This window comes from Maudiozyma barnettii (genome assembly GCF_903064755.1).
Source record: "Maudiozyma barnettii strain CLIB 1767 genome assembly, contig: KABA2_02, whole genome shotgun sequence".
NCBI classification, from domain to species: domain Eukaryota; kingdom Fungi; phylum Ascomycota; class Saccharomycetes; order Saccharomycetales; family Saccharomycetaceae; genus Maudiozyma; species Maudiozyma barnettii.
In genome coordinates this window covers 1,766,306-1,782,104 of record NW_024545239.1, presented here as the reverse complement: position 1 = coordinate 1,782,104, position 15,799 = coordinate 1,766,306, and the positions used below count along the sequence as shown (strand labels likewise).

At 34.7% G+C, this 15,799-nt stretch overlaps 7 protein-coding genes across 7 annotated transcripts; 4 read left to right on the top strand and 3 right to left on the bottom strand.

The window, feature by feature from the left end:
- Window positions 1-247: 247 nt before the first annotated feature.
- On the top strand, window positions 248-1,756 carry RNQ1 (prion domain-containing protein RNQ1; the record flags this gene model as incomplete). The annotated part of the gene is made up of 1 exon (XM_041549429.1): window positions 248-1,756. The coding sequence occupies one exon, from the start codon at window positions 248-250 to the stop codon at window positions 1,754-1,756; it is 1,509 nt and encodes a 502-aa protein (XP_041405363.1).
- A 744-nt stretch (window positions 1,757-2,500) lies between these two features.
- KABA2_02S16830 (uncharacterized protein) lies at window positions 2,501-6,289 on the top strand (the record flags this gene model as incomplete). The annotated part of the gene is made up of 1 exon (XM_041549428.1): window positions 2,501-6,289. The coding sequence occupies one exon, from the start codon at window positions 2,501-2,503 to the stop codon at window positions 6,287-6,289; it is 3,789 nt and encodes a 1,262-aa protein (XP_041405362.1).
- Window positions 6,290-6,439: 150 nt separating this feature from the next.
- Window positions 6,440-7,501, bottom strand: UFD1 (polyubiquitin-binding protein UFD1; the record flags this gene model as incomplete). The annotated part of the gene is made up of 1 exon (XM_041549427.1): window positions 6,440-7,501. The coding sequence occupies one exon, from the start codon at window positions 7,499-7,501 to the stop codon at window positions 6,440-6,442; it is 1,062 nt and encodes a 353-aa protein (XP_041405361.1).
- A 494-nt stretch (window positions 7,502-7,995) lies between these two features.
- On the top strand, window positions 7,996-11,184 carry TFC4 (transcription factor TFIIIC subunit TFC4; the record flags this gene model as incomplete). The annotated part of the gene is made up of 1 exon (XM_041549426.1): window positions 7,996-11,184. One exon carries the CDS (start codon window positions 7,996-7,998, stop codon window positions 11,182-11,184), a length of 3,189 nt encoding a protein of 1,062 aa, XP_041405360.1.
- Window positions 11,185-11,628: 444 nt separating this feature from the next.
- FUS1 (Fus1p) lies at window positions 11,629-12,993 on the top strand (the record flags this gene model as incomplete). Its single annotated transcript, XM_041549425.1, has 1 exon — window positions 11,629-12,993. One exon carries the CDS (start codon window positions 11,629-11,631, stop codon window positions 12,991-12,993), a length of 1,365 nt encoding a protein of 454 aa, XP_041405359.1.
- A 125-nt stretch (window positions 12,994-13,118) lies between these two features.
- On the bottom strand, window positions 13,119-13,694 carry KABA2_02S16742 (nitroreductase family protein; the record flags this gene model as incomplete). Its single annotated transcript, XM_041549424.1, has 1 exon — window positions 13,119-13,694. One exon carries the CDS (start codon window positions 13,692-13,694, stop codon window positions 13,119-13,121), a length of 576 nt encoding a protein of 191 aa, XP_041405358.1.
- Window positions 13,695-14,535: 841 nt separating this feature from the next.
- Window positions 14,536-15,120, bottom strand: FRM2 (type II nitroreductase; the record flags this gene model as incomplete). Its single annotated transcript, XM_041549423.1, has 1 exon — window positions 14,536-15,120. The coding sequence occupies one exon, from the start codon at window positions 15,118-15,120 to the stop codon at window positions 14,536-14,538; it is 585 nt and encodes a 194-aa protein (XP_041405357.1).
- Between the last annotated feature and the right edge of the window lie 679 nt (window positions 15,121-15,799).

The window sequence follows — 15,799 nt, the reverse complement described above, 5'->3', positions numbered from 1 at the left end:
GTTCATTACGTTATTACCTCTAGTTACTACAAAGGATGCGAAGAAGAAAAGCGAGAGACAAAGAAACTGCCAAGACAGGGGTTGGGAAGTTTTGGCTGGTGGTTGAATCAACGATAGGCCACTATATAAATGGAACGAAGTATCTCGTAACGATACGGTCTGATCTGTTCTCCTTAAGTGACAGAATTTTTTATGAAAGCAGAACAACAAAGCAAAATTTGTATCGATTTATTTCTTATAATTCAAAATGGCAGATATCAATCAACTTATCTCTCAAGCTCAAAATTACTTCAATCAAGGTGATCATGGTCAAGCTGTAGCCTCTTTAACTGATGCCGTGAAGTCTAATCCAAACGATCAGCAAATGTCTTCAATTGAATCTCTGATTGGGAAGATCGCTAACTATATCATGGGTAATCAAACTGGTGATTCTAACTCACGTGGTATCAGTGATATGTTCATGAGTACGTTGAGTTCTAATAACAATGGTTCCAGTCAATCTCAATTAGGTAAATTGGCTTTATTGTCTACTGTTTTATCTGGAGGTAATAACAGCAACAATAACAACAGAAATGATAACGGTAGTGGATTTGATTTGAATTCTGTTATGTCAATGTTGAACGGTAATAACAATAGTGGTGGTAATGGTGCCATGAGTAGCGGTGGTCTAGCTTCTTTAGCTTCGCAATTTTTTGGTAGTCATGGTCAAAGTCAAGGCCAGGGACAAACCCAAGGCCAAGGTCAATCTTCCTTTGGTTCTTTGGCCTCCGCAGCTTCCTCATTTTTAGGTCATAAGAATAGTAACCAAAATCAAAATCAGCAACAGAATAATAACTACGGTAACAGTAACAATAACTCTAGTACTTATGGTAATAACAATACATCTGATTCTTATGGTAATTCTAGTTATGGATCTAAAAAAAATTCTACGTCTTATGGTAATGATAATGATGATAACAACTATGGTTCTAAGAAAAATTCCAGCTCTTACGGTAACGATGATGACAATTACGGGTCTAAGAAGAACTCCAGTTACGACAACAAGGATGATAACTATGGATCCAAAGATAATTCCAGCTCTTACGGTAATGACAGTTACGGGTCTAAAAAAAATTCCAGCTCTTATGGCAATAACGATAATAACAATGGTTCTAACAACAATTCTAGTTCTTATGGTAATGACAATGATAAATATGGTTCCAAGAAAAACACTAGCTATGGTGACAATGATAATGATTACAGTTCCAAGAATAATTCCAATTCTTACGGGAATGATGCCGATAATTATGGATCTAAGAAGAATTCTAATTCTTACGGTAATGATAGTTATGATTCTAAGAAGAATTCAAGTTACAGCAACAATGACGATAACGATGGTTCCAACAATAACTCTAACTCCTACGGTAACAATGATGACAAATATAGTTCAAACAACAATAACTCTTACGGTAATGACAACAAGAAAAATCAATATGGGTCTAGCAACAATGATAGCTATGGTAATGATAACAGAAACAATTATGGTTCTTCCTCTAACAATTCTGGAAATAACGGACAAGGTGGTCAACAAGAGAGCTCATTCTCCAAGTTGGCGAACATGGCCAGTTCTTATCTAAGTAACCAAAACCAAAACCAAAACCAAAACCAAAACCAAGGTCAAGATCAAGATCAAGGTGGGCTTGGTTCAACTATTGCATCGATGGCCAACATGTACATCTCAGGTAACAAACAAAACCAAAACCATAACAATTACTAGAGATAGCTGTCCGCGCTATCCTTTCGTCGTATAAATTGATAATATGTAATTTTATACTTTTATACCCTTATACCTTTATGCTCGTTTAAGATCAAGTTTACTATTATAATATCTATTTATTTCGTAATGGTTTCTGTTCAATCTAATTGTTCTTTATATGCTAGTATTCTTCCTTCAGCGTTCGTTATACAGGCGGTTCCAACCTCCCCACATCTCGGAATGCACTTTGGCATGAAAAATTCTTCGTTTTTCCCTTCAAACAGTCTGCCGACCAAAATCCGTGGGGTGAACAGCAGGGAGAGAAAACTGAAATAGTCAGCCTGTCGAGGGAGTAACAAAACAATTTTCCGTCATCAAACTGATGCTGATGATGATAATGGAAATAGATAAGCAAATAAGGAAACAGAGATAACCAAGCGATAAGGACTGTCAATCACCTACATAAGATACATACCTTGGTGGAATTACCTGCAAATCTCTATACAATAGTGCGAAAGCTTTATTGTTCTCTCAACTATTACTTCTATTGTTATCTTTTATAATTTTGTCCGTAGTGGAATACCATATATATTGGCAGGAACAACAATTTCCTTCAGTATAAAAACAATTATAAAGCCAAGATCCTGTTATTTTGAAACTAGATAGTTTATTTTTTTTAAAAATCCAAAAAAAACTTAAACCACTAATCTATACTAGTCCAATATATTAGGAATTATCTTTAGCGATTGAAAAAGCAGGATTATTATGACGGGGGAACAGATTATAGGCAGGTTTCCGAAGCAGATCCAAGAATTTATTAGATTATGGAGATATTACTTTCCTTGTGATAGAGTTTTGGCTCAAAGAATATTTAAATCTACCGTTAATAGTACCGTTGCATTTATATTTACTCTAATACCGAAAGTTAGAGCTCATTTGGGTACAGAACCTGCGATGCTTCCCTTAATTTCTGTAATAGTTCATCCGGGGAGGAGAGTCAGTGGTACGATACAAGGTGCCATATATTGCACAACTGGTCTGATATTTGGACTGGCATATTCCATTTTTGGTAGATTCTTAGCTCAAAAGTGCGTAGGAGATTCCTGGAATAAATTGACCGAAGTCGAACAATACCATCAGAATTTTAAAAGATTTGAAGCTGCACTTGCTATTATGGCAATTTTTGAAACTATAATGTTATTCTTTCATGGATGGATGAGATCTGTATCTCATCATTATTTTGGTATAGTGTTCCCATTGTTTTTGGTAACACATTTCGCATTGATGGCCTCTTTAACGGAGTCTCCGGGGGTCATCGCAAATTCGTTTGCAACACCATTTTATTTGGGGATAGCAATGTCTATATTTTGGAATTTAATATTGTTTCCAGAGTTTGGTAGTACATATTTAGGTACAGCTGCTATTAAAAGTATGAATGAATTACATAAGGATATTGATGCTGCAATTAATTTTTTCGTATCAGTTAGTCATTCCGCATGTGAAGATGATAAGAGTAATGATAATAGTGAATTGTCTGAGAACAACGACCTTTATGCAAAACCAATAACTACGTTGTCTCGACTATTGAAATTCAAGGCAACTATGTCCAAAAATCTAAGTACCTGTGAAGCAGTCTTACAAGAATGTATATATGAAATATCATATTCATATGTATCCCCAAATAGTCTAGAAAAGCCTATCTCCTTGTTTAAAGATTTGTCTATTTTCACAAATGGTATCATTAATGCATGCCAATTACAATTCATTGTGCTAGGTAGGTCAGAAAGTCTAGTTGATGTCTCTATGGATGTAACTCCTGATAAAGAAGTTGCATATGCTGATTCGGCAAAATTCTTACAAATTTTAGATACATTAAAAGTACCGATACATGATTTGCACCAAACATTAAGTGAAACTATGTATAAGATTAATGTTGCATTGGCATATGCTTACGACGTTGAAGTTAAAGATACTTATTACCCAACTATATTTAACAATTTAGGTATTAAGAAAATGGAAAATAAGCAAGATATCCCGGTAGATTTCGATTTTGAGAGTAATATCGCTTTATTAGAAGATGCATCAACAAGATTTAGTGAAATCTTTAGAGAACAATTACTTAAATTCAATAAGAATGCTATTGATCCTAGTGACGAGATGTTCATTTTATCATCGTTTTTAATGAATTTTAAAGAATGCATATCTGCTGTATCCTCAATTGCTAAACAAATTCAACAAATATATGAATATAGAATATCACAAGAAAAGAAAGGTTTCATAAGAGGGAAAAAAATATGGTTTAATTTTTTGACGAGTTTTGCTTCTTTTAAAGAATGGATGATCGGTAATTCATTGTCATTTACCGAGGGTGAAGCCTTGAATGGTGTTATATATGGTAATAATTTTGAACAACAACCAGAATTGGTAACCAGGCGTCCAAATATTCAAGAAGAAGATTTACTGCAACAGCATAAAAAGGATTATCAGCATGTTGACGAAATTAATAACAGTAAATTGACTCTTCCTGTGGCAAATCAATCTTGTGAATGTTCATCAAGTACCAAGGCACCGTGTAAACAGTTCAGTGCCACTGCGTGTGTACGGTCATGTATGACATGGTGTAACATGTTTTATAAGAAATATAAGGCCCATTTCCGTTTTGGAACTCAAGTAGCAGTTGCATTGCAGTTGGCATCTTTTCCGATGTTTGTTCCTAGACTAAGACATTGGTACATTAATTATCGTGGTACTTGGATCGGTTTCGTGTGTATTCTATGTCTAGAACCTTCAGTTGGTGGGACCTTTTGGGTGTTCTTCCTGAGAACAGTAGGAGTTGCGTTCGGGGCACTGTGGGGTCTTGTCTCTTATTACTCAGGGCAAAACCAAAGCAATCCATATCTAGAGACTGTTATTACATTATTTGGAGCAGTTCCAGGATTTTATTTCTTATTAGGGACTCCATATGTTAAAGCAGCAATTATCCATATTATTAGTATTTATGTTGTTATTTTGGCAGCCGTCTTACCAACTACAATACCGTCTGCTATTCCTGTAAGTTTTGCTAAGAGATGTCTAGCAGTCGGATATGGTGGTACTATAGCTCTAATTGTACAAGTCATTATTTTCCCTATTAAAGCGCGAGATCAATTAAATGAAGAAATATCGTTTGTTTGTGGTTGTATATCTGAAATGGTTTCCCTATATGCATCTGGATTAGAAGGTGAACGAACCGAGGAAGCTTTAACAGAATTAACTTATAAAAAAATAGTGTTCGTATCAAAATCAGCTAAAGAGGCTCTCGATCGTGCTCAAGCCTACAACGGTTTGACAAGGCAGGAACCTAGATTGAAAGGGGAGTTTACAGAACTTGAAAAAATATTTAGCCAAGTTATCTTCATTCAAAGACAAATTATTGAGAGATTAGATACAGCATCACTTTTAAGAAAAACCTATGGTAGTGCTATTATTGAAGAATTAAACAATGTAATGTATCCTTATAGACGTCAAATGATTGGTAGTATTACGTCTTTGATGAGAGAAATGCAGGAGGCATTCATCAACAAGACTCCACTTCCTCAGTATTCCCCTAGTGCAAGAATTGCGCACAGAAGACTGGTCAATAAAGTGAGATCTACTTTAGAGCTAAGGTATCCAAGTAAATCCAACTCTAGAGCAATTTCTAGATTTAATTCAAGACATGCAGGATCAATAGGTATGACACCAGCGGTACTAAGTGAAAGAAATGAAAGTGACGACTCCGATAACGAAGAAGAATTTATGATTAAGACATCGAATAGGGTACCATTTGGGAATATAAAATATAATAATGTAGATGAACCTTTATCACAAATGAATGAAATTAGTCATGGAGAAAATTTACAACAAGAATTCTTACTAAGAGAGAAATTTTTATCTTGGAATGCATCCAGTGCTGCCCTTGAAGAAATTATTGAATATATCGAAGTACTATTAAATTTAACCAAAATTCTTGTTGGTGTAAATGAATTTAAGTATGGTTTCCTCTCTCGTCCACTTTATGAAGACTGGACTGCAGAAGCTATTACAGGATTCGATAAATTTGTTAACGGAATTAAAGAACCAGAATTCAATGTCAATATGAGGAATGTTGCTTCATCACATAGTAGTGCTTCTATTGCGCCTGACGAAGTTATTGACACCGAATCCCATAATCGTGAGATGGCTAGTTCTTTGAGTAGTAATAGTGATGCTAGATCATCGATTGATTCTATCGAAGGTCCTGTTGCATTTAATGGTGAAGGTACAAGACAAAACAGGCGTCCTTCTGTAAATCTTGCAAAGATCGCATCTCATAAAATTAACCAAGGTGAAACTGTACCAAATAATTTTAGAGGGAGATTGAATTCATGGGCATCTGGAACCTTCTTTCAAGACGAATTATCTGCCATTAATCGTCAACAAACACTTGGTGATGCGAATCCGGCATTTGATGTCGACAAGGAAGATGAACATTCGGATGAAGATCTTCCGTTAGCTTTAAAAATGGTTGTTAGCCATATGAAAAAAAGAGCATAATAAACTCATGCTGGTTTTGAGTTTGTATAATTACTTATGAATTTTTAGACTTTTTTACGGATGTAATATATGTATTTGTGCGTTTTTGTTCGGTAACACACTGAATGACATGACATGCTATTTGTCTGTATGTATAAAAATAGGGAATAATTAATCGATTTCTATTACATCTGGACTCCTCGGGGCCTTGGTTGCCTTGGATGTGGAATGATCTTTCTTACCTTTTCTCTTGTTACTTTTCCTCAGAGATTGGCCAACACCTTTATACGCTTCTTCCTTCACTTCATTATCTTCCCCTTCAGCCTTTGGTGGCACTATTGGAAATCCGAAAAACAATTGATAATCTGGTAAGTCAAGTTTTTTGGGTTCACCTTCTAGAGAAATATTTATCTCTTTTAAATCATCCTCTTTGTTATTCCCATGTGTAGATTTTCCTGATAATTTCTCACCATCACCAGTAAATTTAGATGCTTCGTCAGATTTTGCAAGAACATCTGAGTAATTAATTCTATTTGACATAGAACCTTGACTAACAATAGAAGGATCAAATTTTCTGTTTTTTTTCCTTTCTTCTTTTTGTTTCTGGAGTGCCTTATAATCTGGTTCAACGTATCCTACGGGTGGTGCGAAGTCTGTCACTAAATCTGTTTCAATAACACATATACTATTGGATTCTGATTCTGGTTTAGCCTCTAATATCTTAATTTTATAAATTTTTTCATTGTAACTTATCTCAATAATATCATTAATTGTTAGAGTAGAAAAGTTTCTTAATACATTCTCTAATACAGCTTTTGGATCTGATATATCTAAGAAATCTACTGATTGTGGTTCCAATTTAACAAATTGACCTAAAGGTACATCTGTTGACGTAATCTTTAAAAGAGAGCCTGGTTGGGTATTTAACGTTTCTAACATCCACTGAGGTAGATAAGCTCTACCTTCTTCGGCAATAAATTCTAAGACACCACCATGTGTAACTTTACCACTTTCATTTGAAGTTAATTTGAAAAGCATCGGGTATCTGATATTCAACATTGATAATTTATTTAGTGCACTGGGAGGTAAAAATATTTTACCTCCAAAATTAGCATCATCTTTCCTGATTCTATCATCCATCATAGAGATGGGATAACATCTAAACAATTCTTCAAAGGTTTGTGGAATATTTATAAACCCACTACCAGGCATAGGACTAAAACCAGAAAACATAATGGAGGAAAGGCGAACTTCTTTTTCCTTTTGTGTGCAATTAAGAGAACTATATGATACTTATAGTAGATACGTTAAACCTTTTTGCTTCGTTCTGAGGTTCTGTTTCTATTTTATGTATCAGTTTGTTATTTAAATGCTTTTAAACTTCAAAGGGTTTTTGCCACAGGGGAAACCCAATGTACTAGAGCCTGTACCTACTTTAGGTAAAAGTTTCCCTAACCGGATATATCCCTGGTTTCATTTTCCGGAAGCGGAAATCTCTGTTATAGTAACCAAAACACGTAAGAAATTAAGAAACTAAAACTAAAATCAACAAACCCTTCTGCAACAAACCTTCAAGTATAACAAAACGACGACACATATAAGCAAAATTTACTGATATATAATTCAGGATATATATTCAGATAGTTCAGAAATTCACGGATTAAACTGTAAGAAAGATACATTATAAAATTGTTCTCTAATAAGACTCCCTGTGTCAGAAGGTCGCAATGGTTGGAAAACAAAGACTTAGAAGACCAACTTCAAAAGAGGCTCCGTCAGCTTCAAGTGATAGTAGTGATATAGAAGGAAATGACGATCAATTATATGGTGATATAGATCATTTACGTGAGATGGTAGGTGATAGTGGTAACGAGTCAATTTCAGACTTAGATATTGCATCCGATTCAGATGGGGATCATAACTATATTGATAACGACTATGATAGTGCCAGCAGTGGTAAAGACTCATTGCTCGCAGAATTTTCAGACTATGAAGAAGGATCAGATGAAGATGATGAACAAAATTTTATGGACGCTATCAGGGAAGCTAATAATTTCAAGGTGAAAAGAAGAAAGAAGAAAAATGGGAAAGTAGTAAGAACAAGAAGAGATAGGGTAATTGACCCAGAGGTTGCTGATATTTTATCTAGAGCTAATGAGGCATTTGTGAGAAATGATTTACAAGTCGCAGAGGGTCTATACAATGAAATCATTAAGAAAGACCCTCGTAATTTTGCTGCATACGAAACGCTTGGTGATATATATCAGTTACAAGGTCGTTTGAACGATTGTTGTAATTCCTGGTTCTTAGCGGCACATATTAATTCATCTGATTGGGAATTCTGGAAGATTGTCGCGATCTTATCTGCTGATCTAGAACATTATAGACAGGCCATATACTGTTTTTCCAGAGTTATTAACATTAACCATGAGGAATGGGAATGTGTCTATAGAAGGGCAACATTATATAAGAAAATTGGTCAATTGGGTAAAGCTCTTGAAGGGTTTCAGAAATTATACAAAAACCATCCTCTTGACGCTACCTTTTTAAGAGAATTAGCTATCTTATATGTTGATTACGATAAAGTTGATGAAGCCATTGAATTGTATAAGAATGTGTATGAAACAAATATTCATAGGAGATGGGCCATTGAAAATGCTATGGAGAATGCTATGGACTCTTCATCTTCTTCGGACGAAGAAGACGAAGACAATGATGATCAGCTTTCTCCTAGTAATAAAGAAAAGAAAAAGAAAAAACAGAAAAGTAATGAGGATGAGGATGTAGATGAAAATCTTGCAGATGAACATTTGGAAGAGATGGAACTATATCCGGAAATAAATTGGAAAAAAATTAACAGAAAATATAAATGTATTCCTTTCGATTGGTCTTCCCTGAATATTGTTGCAGAATTATATTTAAAGTCACCATTAGGTGGTGTAGCTGGAATTAAGGTATTGAAAGCTTATGCACGTTGGATTGAAAGAAGAGAAAATCAAACATTTTGGAATGATGTTGTTGATGATTCAGAATACGATATGAGAAAAACTAAAAATAGTCGATACGATGCTTTACCAAATAGTGAAAAGGAAAAATCATATACTTTGCCGATAGATATTAGAGTGAGACTTGGTTTATTAAGATTGTCCAACGATAATTTCACTGAAGCAATGAACCAATTTCAATTTTTATATGATGAAAACTTCGAAGATACTGCTGATTTACATTTTGAAGTGGCCGTTGCCCTAACAAAGGCTGAGAAGTTCCAGGAGTCGATAGATTTCTTTTTGCCACTATCTTCAATTGAAGATTTCCAGAATGTTCAATTATATGAATGTCTTGGTAAATGTTACAAAGAAATCGAAAATTATGAGTTTGCAAAAGATAATTATGAAAAGGCTATAGAGTTAGATCCGACTATCCTTGAAAATAAATTAGACCTAGCTGAAGTTTATTATCACATGGGTAACAATGAAATGTTCAAATCATTGTTACAAGAAGTTACTGAAATACGGAAGAAACAGGATGCTGCTCTCTACGGTAGTATAGAAAATGAATCAAAGCAAGAAAAACACAAAACAGTGGATGAGCGAGACAAGTCTAGCAAACCTTTATTAGAAGATAGTATGTTTAGACAATATAACTCAAAAAGAAAGAAGACTCCGCAAGATATTGAGCGTGAAAAGATCGATCGTGAAAGGAAGATTACCACGAAGGTTGTAGACAAATATAAGAGTTTAGATGATTATGAGAAGGAAATTAGTGAAGGTAATGAGAAATTAATTCGCTCATGGATTGACACAGTTTCGGATCTTGTAGATGTTTTCTCAAGTATCAAAAATTTCTTCGTCAGAAATCGTTCGAAGAAATTTGTGGGTATTATTCGTAGAACTAAGAAATTTAATACTGTTTTAGACTACCAATTAGAAAGACTGTCCAAGTTATCAGAAGGTGATAACCTTTCAGACGGGTTGCCACTAATGGAAGAGCGTGTCACCCTTACTTCAACAACGGAGTTGAGAGGGCTAACTTATGATCAATGGTTCGAACTATTTATGAATCTATCCTTGACGTTAACCAAATATCAAAGTGTTGAAGATGGACTAAGTATTATTGAGACGGCCCAAGAGGTTAATGTATTTATTCAAGCTCCTGAGAGGGCCAAGATGATGAAATTTGTCAAGCTTGCTATCGTTCTAGAGAGGAACAACGAAGAAGAAATTTCGGAAAATTTAAGAGGGCTATTAAATCAATATCAATTCAATAGAAAGGTTCTTGAAATATTTTTACTGAGTTTATCACAAGGTCAAATGTCTTCAGATATTATCAGTAGCACAGTTCAACAAAAATTTTTCCTAAGACAAATCAAAGCATTTGATAGTTGCAGATTTGCTACACATGTAAACGGACAGGCTTCTGTCACTAATAAAGAGGTCGTTAATCCGGATAAAATAGCATCCCCGTACCTGTACTACATATATGCAGTCTTACTTTATTCGTCAAGAGGTTTTCTATCTGCTCTACAATATTTGAGCTGGTTAGAGAAAGATACACCAGATGATCCTATGGTCAATTTATTAATGGGTCTTTGTCACACCCATAGGTCGATGCAAAGATTGACTGCTAATAGACATTTCCAATTTTTACATGGTCTTCGTTATTTATACCGTTACTATGATATTAGAAGTACAATGTATTCAGAGCTAGAAAGTCAGGAGGCAGATTATAATGTTGGGCGTGCTTTCCATTTGATGGGTCTTACGTCTATTGCGATAACCTACTATAATAAAGTTCTAACAGATTATAAAGATGATAAACTGAAGAAACATGCTGCGTATAATAGCATAGTAATTTATCAAGGAAGTGGAAACATAAAATTAGCGAACCATATAATGGAACAATACCTATCCATATAACGTGGATAAAAATAGACTGATGTAATTAAAAGTAAATAATATATCCCAATTGTAATAGTATAGTATGTTTATTTAAGATGGTTGATGTAATCCCTAGAGTCATCATGTCATAAATGCTTTCACGCATTGTTTTTTTAGTTTCAGCGATGTCTGATCTATTAATATACAATTTTATGTGGGAAAAAAAATATTACATAAGAACTTGAAACACTCTTGAGACATATATGAGAATGATTAAAAGGAGAAAATAATAAACCACTAAAAAAAGTATATAAACATGAGTCAATTTAATATTTGATCTGGAATAAAAAAATTGTACCCTGATATGTCCCAATTGGTTTTCTTCAGGATGTTATATTCCGAATTTGGTATAGCGAACCGTCAAGTTTTTGCTCTAAAATATCCACAGTTGTTCCAGCAAAAACTATAATTAAAACCTCCCTCATGAGTCCTACCTTATCAGCCATTTCTCTTACTAGTATATCGTCTACAGCAACTGTAAGGCAAACTGAATTCACAACGGAATTTTTGAATCTACCTACTTTTTCCTCGACTTCTAAAACATCCTCTAGTACAACTATAGGATTATCAGTCGGTGTCCCTGTTGGTATATTTGTGTTTTCGTTAATTATTTGTCTATTGTACGTGTATATTAAGAGAGAGAAATTACATCGTTTTGATAAGACTTTATCCCCTCGATATAGAAATGATGCTTCCAAAGGGTCACCTAACTTTCTATCTATGTGTTTTGTTACAGAAAAAAATAATCCATATGATTTAGAACAAAATTCATTTCTTGAAAAACCTTGGCTATTTGAAAATAATAATTTCTCATCGAAACTTCATTATGATATACCTGGAGTGTACCACAATGTAAGTGACATGGTCCCTCATGTTCTTACGCCCGCTAAGGCCACGACCATCGATGACAGATATAAGCATCAAAAAAAGAAATATATTATTCCATTTGATAAAATGGAAAATATAATAAAGCTTAATTCTACGAAACCGCAAGTATTAGAGGTGAATGAGGGAGTTAAACGGCCTATAACTACATTCGGTAATCATTGGAAATATAAATCTCCTTTATCAAAATGGTTCTTAAATTCCTCGAACGATTTAACTACTGAGAGTCAAACACCTAATGCAAGAGTGAAACGATTACATGTACTTTCAAAGGTAGATAAAGGTTATGCAGATGATGTGTCAGAAGTTAATGTTGATGAAAAATCTCCGATATTACAAGTGCATAATCAATCTTATAAAATGTTGGTTGGATTTGACTCCGTAGATGAAACATCACCTGAAAATGATATGTCTTTGGCTGAACATCACCGGGCCTCTGTTATATATGATGAATTAAAAAAATCTATTACATCAACATCTGTGGTTATCGACCCTGTGATATCATATTCAACCTCTACCATAGATGTAAATGGGAGGAAGAAACGAAGAGATAGTCGTTTCAAACAATGTGGTAATGATACGGTGATAGATTTAGTTTCTCATAGTGAAGAACTGATACGAGAGGAAAACATAAATCCAGAGTCCCAGATTTTAAAAGGTGGTATATGTATTGTTTCCAAAAGTTATTCACCTAGACTCACTGACGAGATTCAAATAAACAAAGATGGATATGTTCGGGTCCTTGCGACGCATACTGACACATGGTGTCTAGTTGAAAAATGTCAGAGAGATGGGACAAGTATACCCGGTGATGAAACTTTAATGAACAATGACATAACAAACTTGCATTATTTAAACAAAAACAGGGGAATTGTTCCAGGGGACTGTTTACAACCAATTTAGGATATACTAAAAAAAAATTAGAAATCTTTATTATGTTATTGAATAGTAGTTATATAGATGGATATATTTGTTTTTATAAAGAGGAATCGTAAAAGCCAATTTTAATGTTTATTGGGAATACCAGTTTATTCCAAAATATCAACAGGATTTTCGATATAAGTTTTTTCACCAGCTGGGGCAGCTGGGGTACCAAAACATAATTGAGCTTGAACAGTCCAATTTTCAGGAATTTTTGAGCCTAATGCAGCTTTTACATAACCGTTATAATGTTGTAAATGAGCACCTAGACCAGAAGCCTCCAAGGCAGTCCATGAGTCAATTTGAGCAGCACCAGAAGAGTGGTTAGCAAAATCTGGGAAAGCAGAAGCAAAGGCAGGGAAGTTTTCTTGTAGACCTTCAGTGACTTTGTCATCTGTGAAAAAGATAACTGAACCAGCGGCTTCATCCCTAACAGATTCAGGTCTCTTCTTACCAGCTGGAGAATCGATAGCGTTAGCTACAGAATCCCATACAGCTTTATGGGTAGCACCGGTTAAAATGACAGCACGGTTACCTTGGGAGTTGAAAGCGGTTGGAACATCCTTGATAATGGATTGAACAGTAGCTTGGACATTTTTAATAGAAAGTTCGGTTGGTAATTCTGGTTTTAGAGCATAGATAGTTCTACGGGAAGCAATTGATTTTAGAATTTGAGCAGACATGGTTTGTGAATTGTTATATAGGGATATTTGTTGTTGGTATATTGTTATTTGTTATGTAACACTACAATGTATATATAAAAGTAAAGGATAACTAAATTGAGAACTTGTCAAAATTGATGTTGATATACTTCTTATATAGTCCAAGATTATATGATGGGAAAAGTGAACTCTATCAAAACAAAACAAAAGTAAGTTATAGATATATAGGGGTGCCAATGCACCGGATAATTCATTTAACATTTACTAATAGTTTAGTAACTGTCAATAGAAGTCACCTTCGAGAAAAGGAAGTGGTACTATGTTCTTCTCGAGAGGTTTCTTTCTGTCAGAATATGATAGTGGTCGTTTGTTTAACTAATCTTCGTTTATAGTATTGTTCCGTTGGGTTTCTACGAGGTTTTGTTTGTTTGGAACGGATCCCCGCGGATATAAAACTCGATTACTAAATATTTAGTAAGTTTTATAAATCTACGCTCAATTGTCTGTGTACGTTGGTATTGTCATGAATAAAATACATGTAAGAAGAAGATAATAGCCAATAGTATTATTTTGACTATTGGCTATATTGACTACCGATATAACCATGGGGGCTCAATAGTAAACTTGATTGTATAATTCATGATATTTCGATTCTATTTGGGTTTATAATTTATCTATATTACATATAATATATAACAGGGGCTAGTTACATAATAGATTTCATAAGACCCTGGGAGTTTGTTTGTTTTGATTAAAGAAAAAACAAGCTATGCTAAATGTGTAAAATTAAGGACAGATTTCCAAGAGAATATCTCTGAATTTATCCTGATTGGTTGTATCCGACTTTAAGATATCAATTGGCTTAGTTGTAGATGTTGACTGGGTTGTCAATGAAGGTCTTCTCACCAGCTGCGATAACTTGTGTACCGAAACACAATTGAGAGTTCACGGTCCAGGATTCTGGAACCATATCACCTAGAGCAGCTCTAACAGCATCGTTGTAATGTTGTAAATGACAACCTAGACCCATAGTTTCCAAAGCGGTCCAAGAGTTGATTTGTACTGCACCAGTGGTGGCAGAAGCAGCAACAGGGAATGCAGAAGCGGCAGCTGGATAGTCTTTTTGGAACTTCTTGATGGTGTTTTGTTCAGTGAAGAAAATAACACAACCGTAGGCTTCATCTCTGGCAGAGGTTGGTCTCTTCTTACCATTCTCACCTGGGATGGCATTGATCACAGCATCCCAGATCTTTTTGTGGGTGTTACCAGTGACGATAATGGCTCTGTTTTCTTGAGAGTTTAGAGCAGTTGGAGTGTTCTTTATGATGGATTGAACGACCGTTTGGATGTCGGAAACACTGACGTTTTGTGGTAAAGCATCGGTCAAGTTGTAGATAGTTCTACGGTTAGAAATAGCGTTTAGGTAAGTTTGAGTAGTAGCGGACATTTGTATAAAAGATTTGTTTGTTTGTTTGTTTGATGTTCTGCTTCTGATATTAGAGTATAACTAGAACGAAACCAATTCAATTTTATTCCTTCTCATCTCCTTCATCTTATATACAATTTATATTGATATTTCAGTATCCATCTTCTATTAATTGATTAATAATTCAGTTGTTTTAAATGAGGTGTTTCTACATTATGGATTACTAATTCATAATTCAGTTACTTTACTACCCTTCAAAAGTCCTTAAAACAAAGAACACCTCTTCTTAATCAACATTATCGGCACCTTAAAAACTTGGACCTGGTGACATGTAGCTTTACATACTTGAAGATCGATTCTGCAGATTTTGTTTATTATATCACTTCCACCATAAAATTGATTTTGTAGGCAGGATTTGGTGTTCTGACATATTGGGCAGAAAAACACCCGTATCACTGCTTAGTAATTAGAAAATGCCAATTCAAGAAAAAAAAGAAATTTGTTTTTTCAACGTCGTGCAGGCAATTAATGAGCGTAATAAACATATCAGAGAAGAGAACAAGCAAGTTAATAGCAAAGTTTTGCGAAAGTAATAAGGTCTGTGTATCAACAGAGTCGGGGTGTAAGGTCTACGACTGATTATTGAGGTGTCTAGTTAGTATGTGGAGGTGTGCCACCTTTATTTTTTTTTAATTGGCTA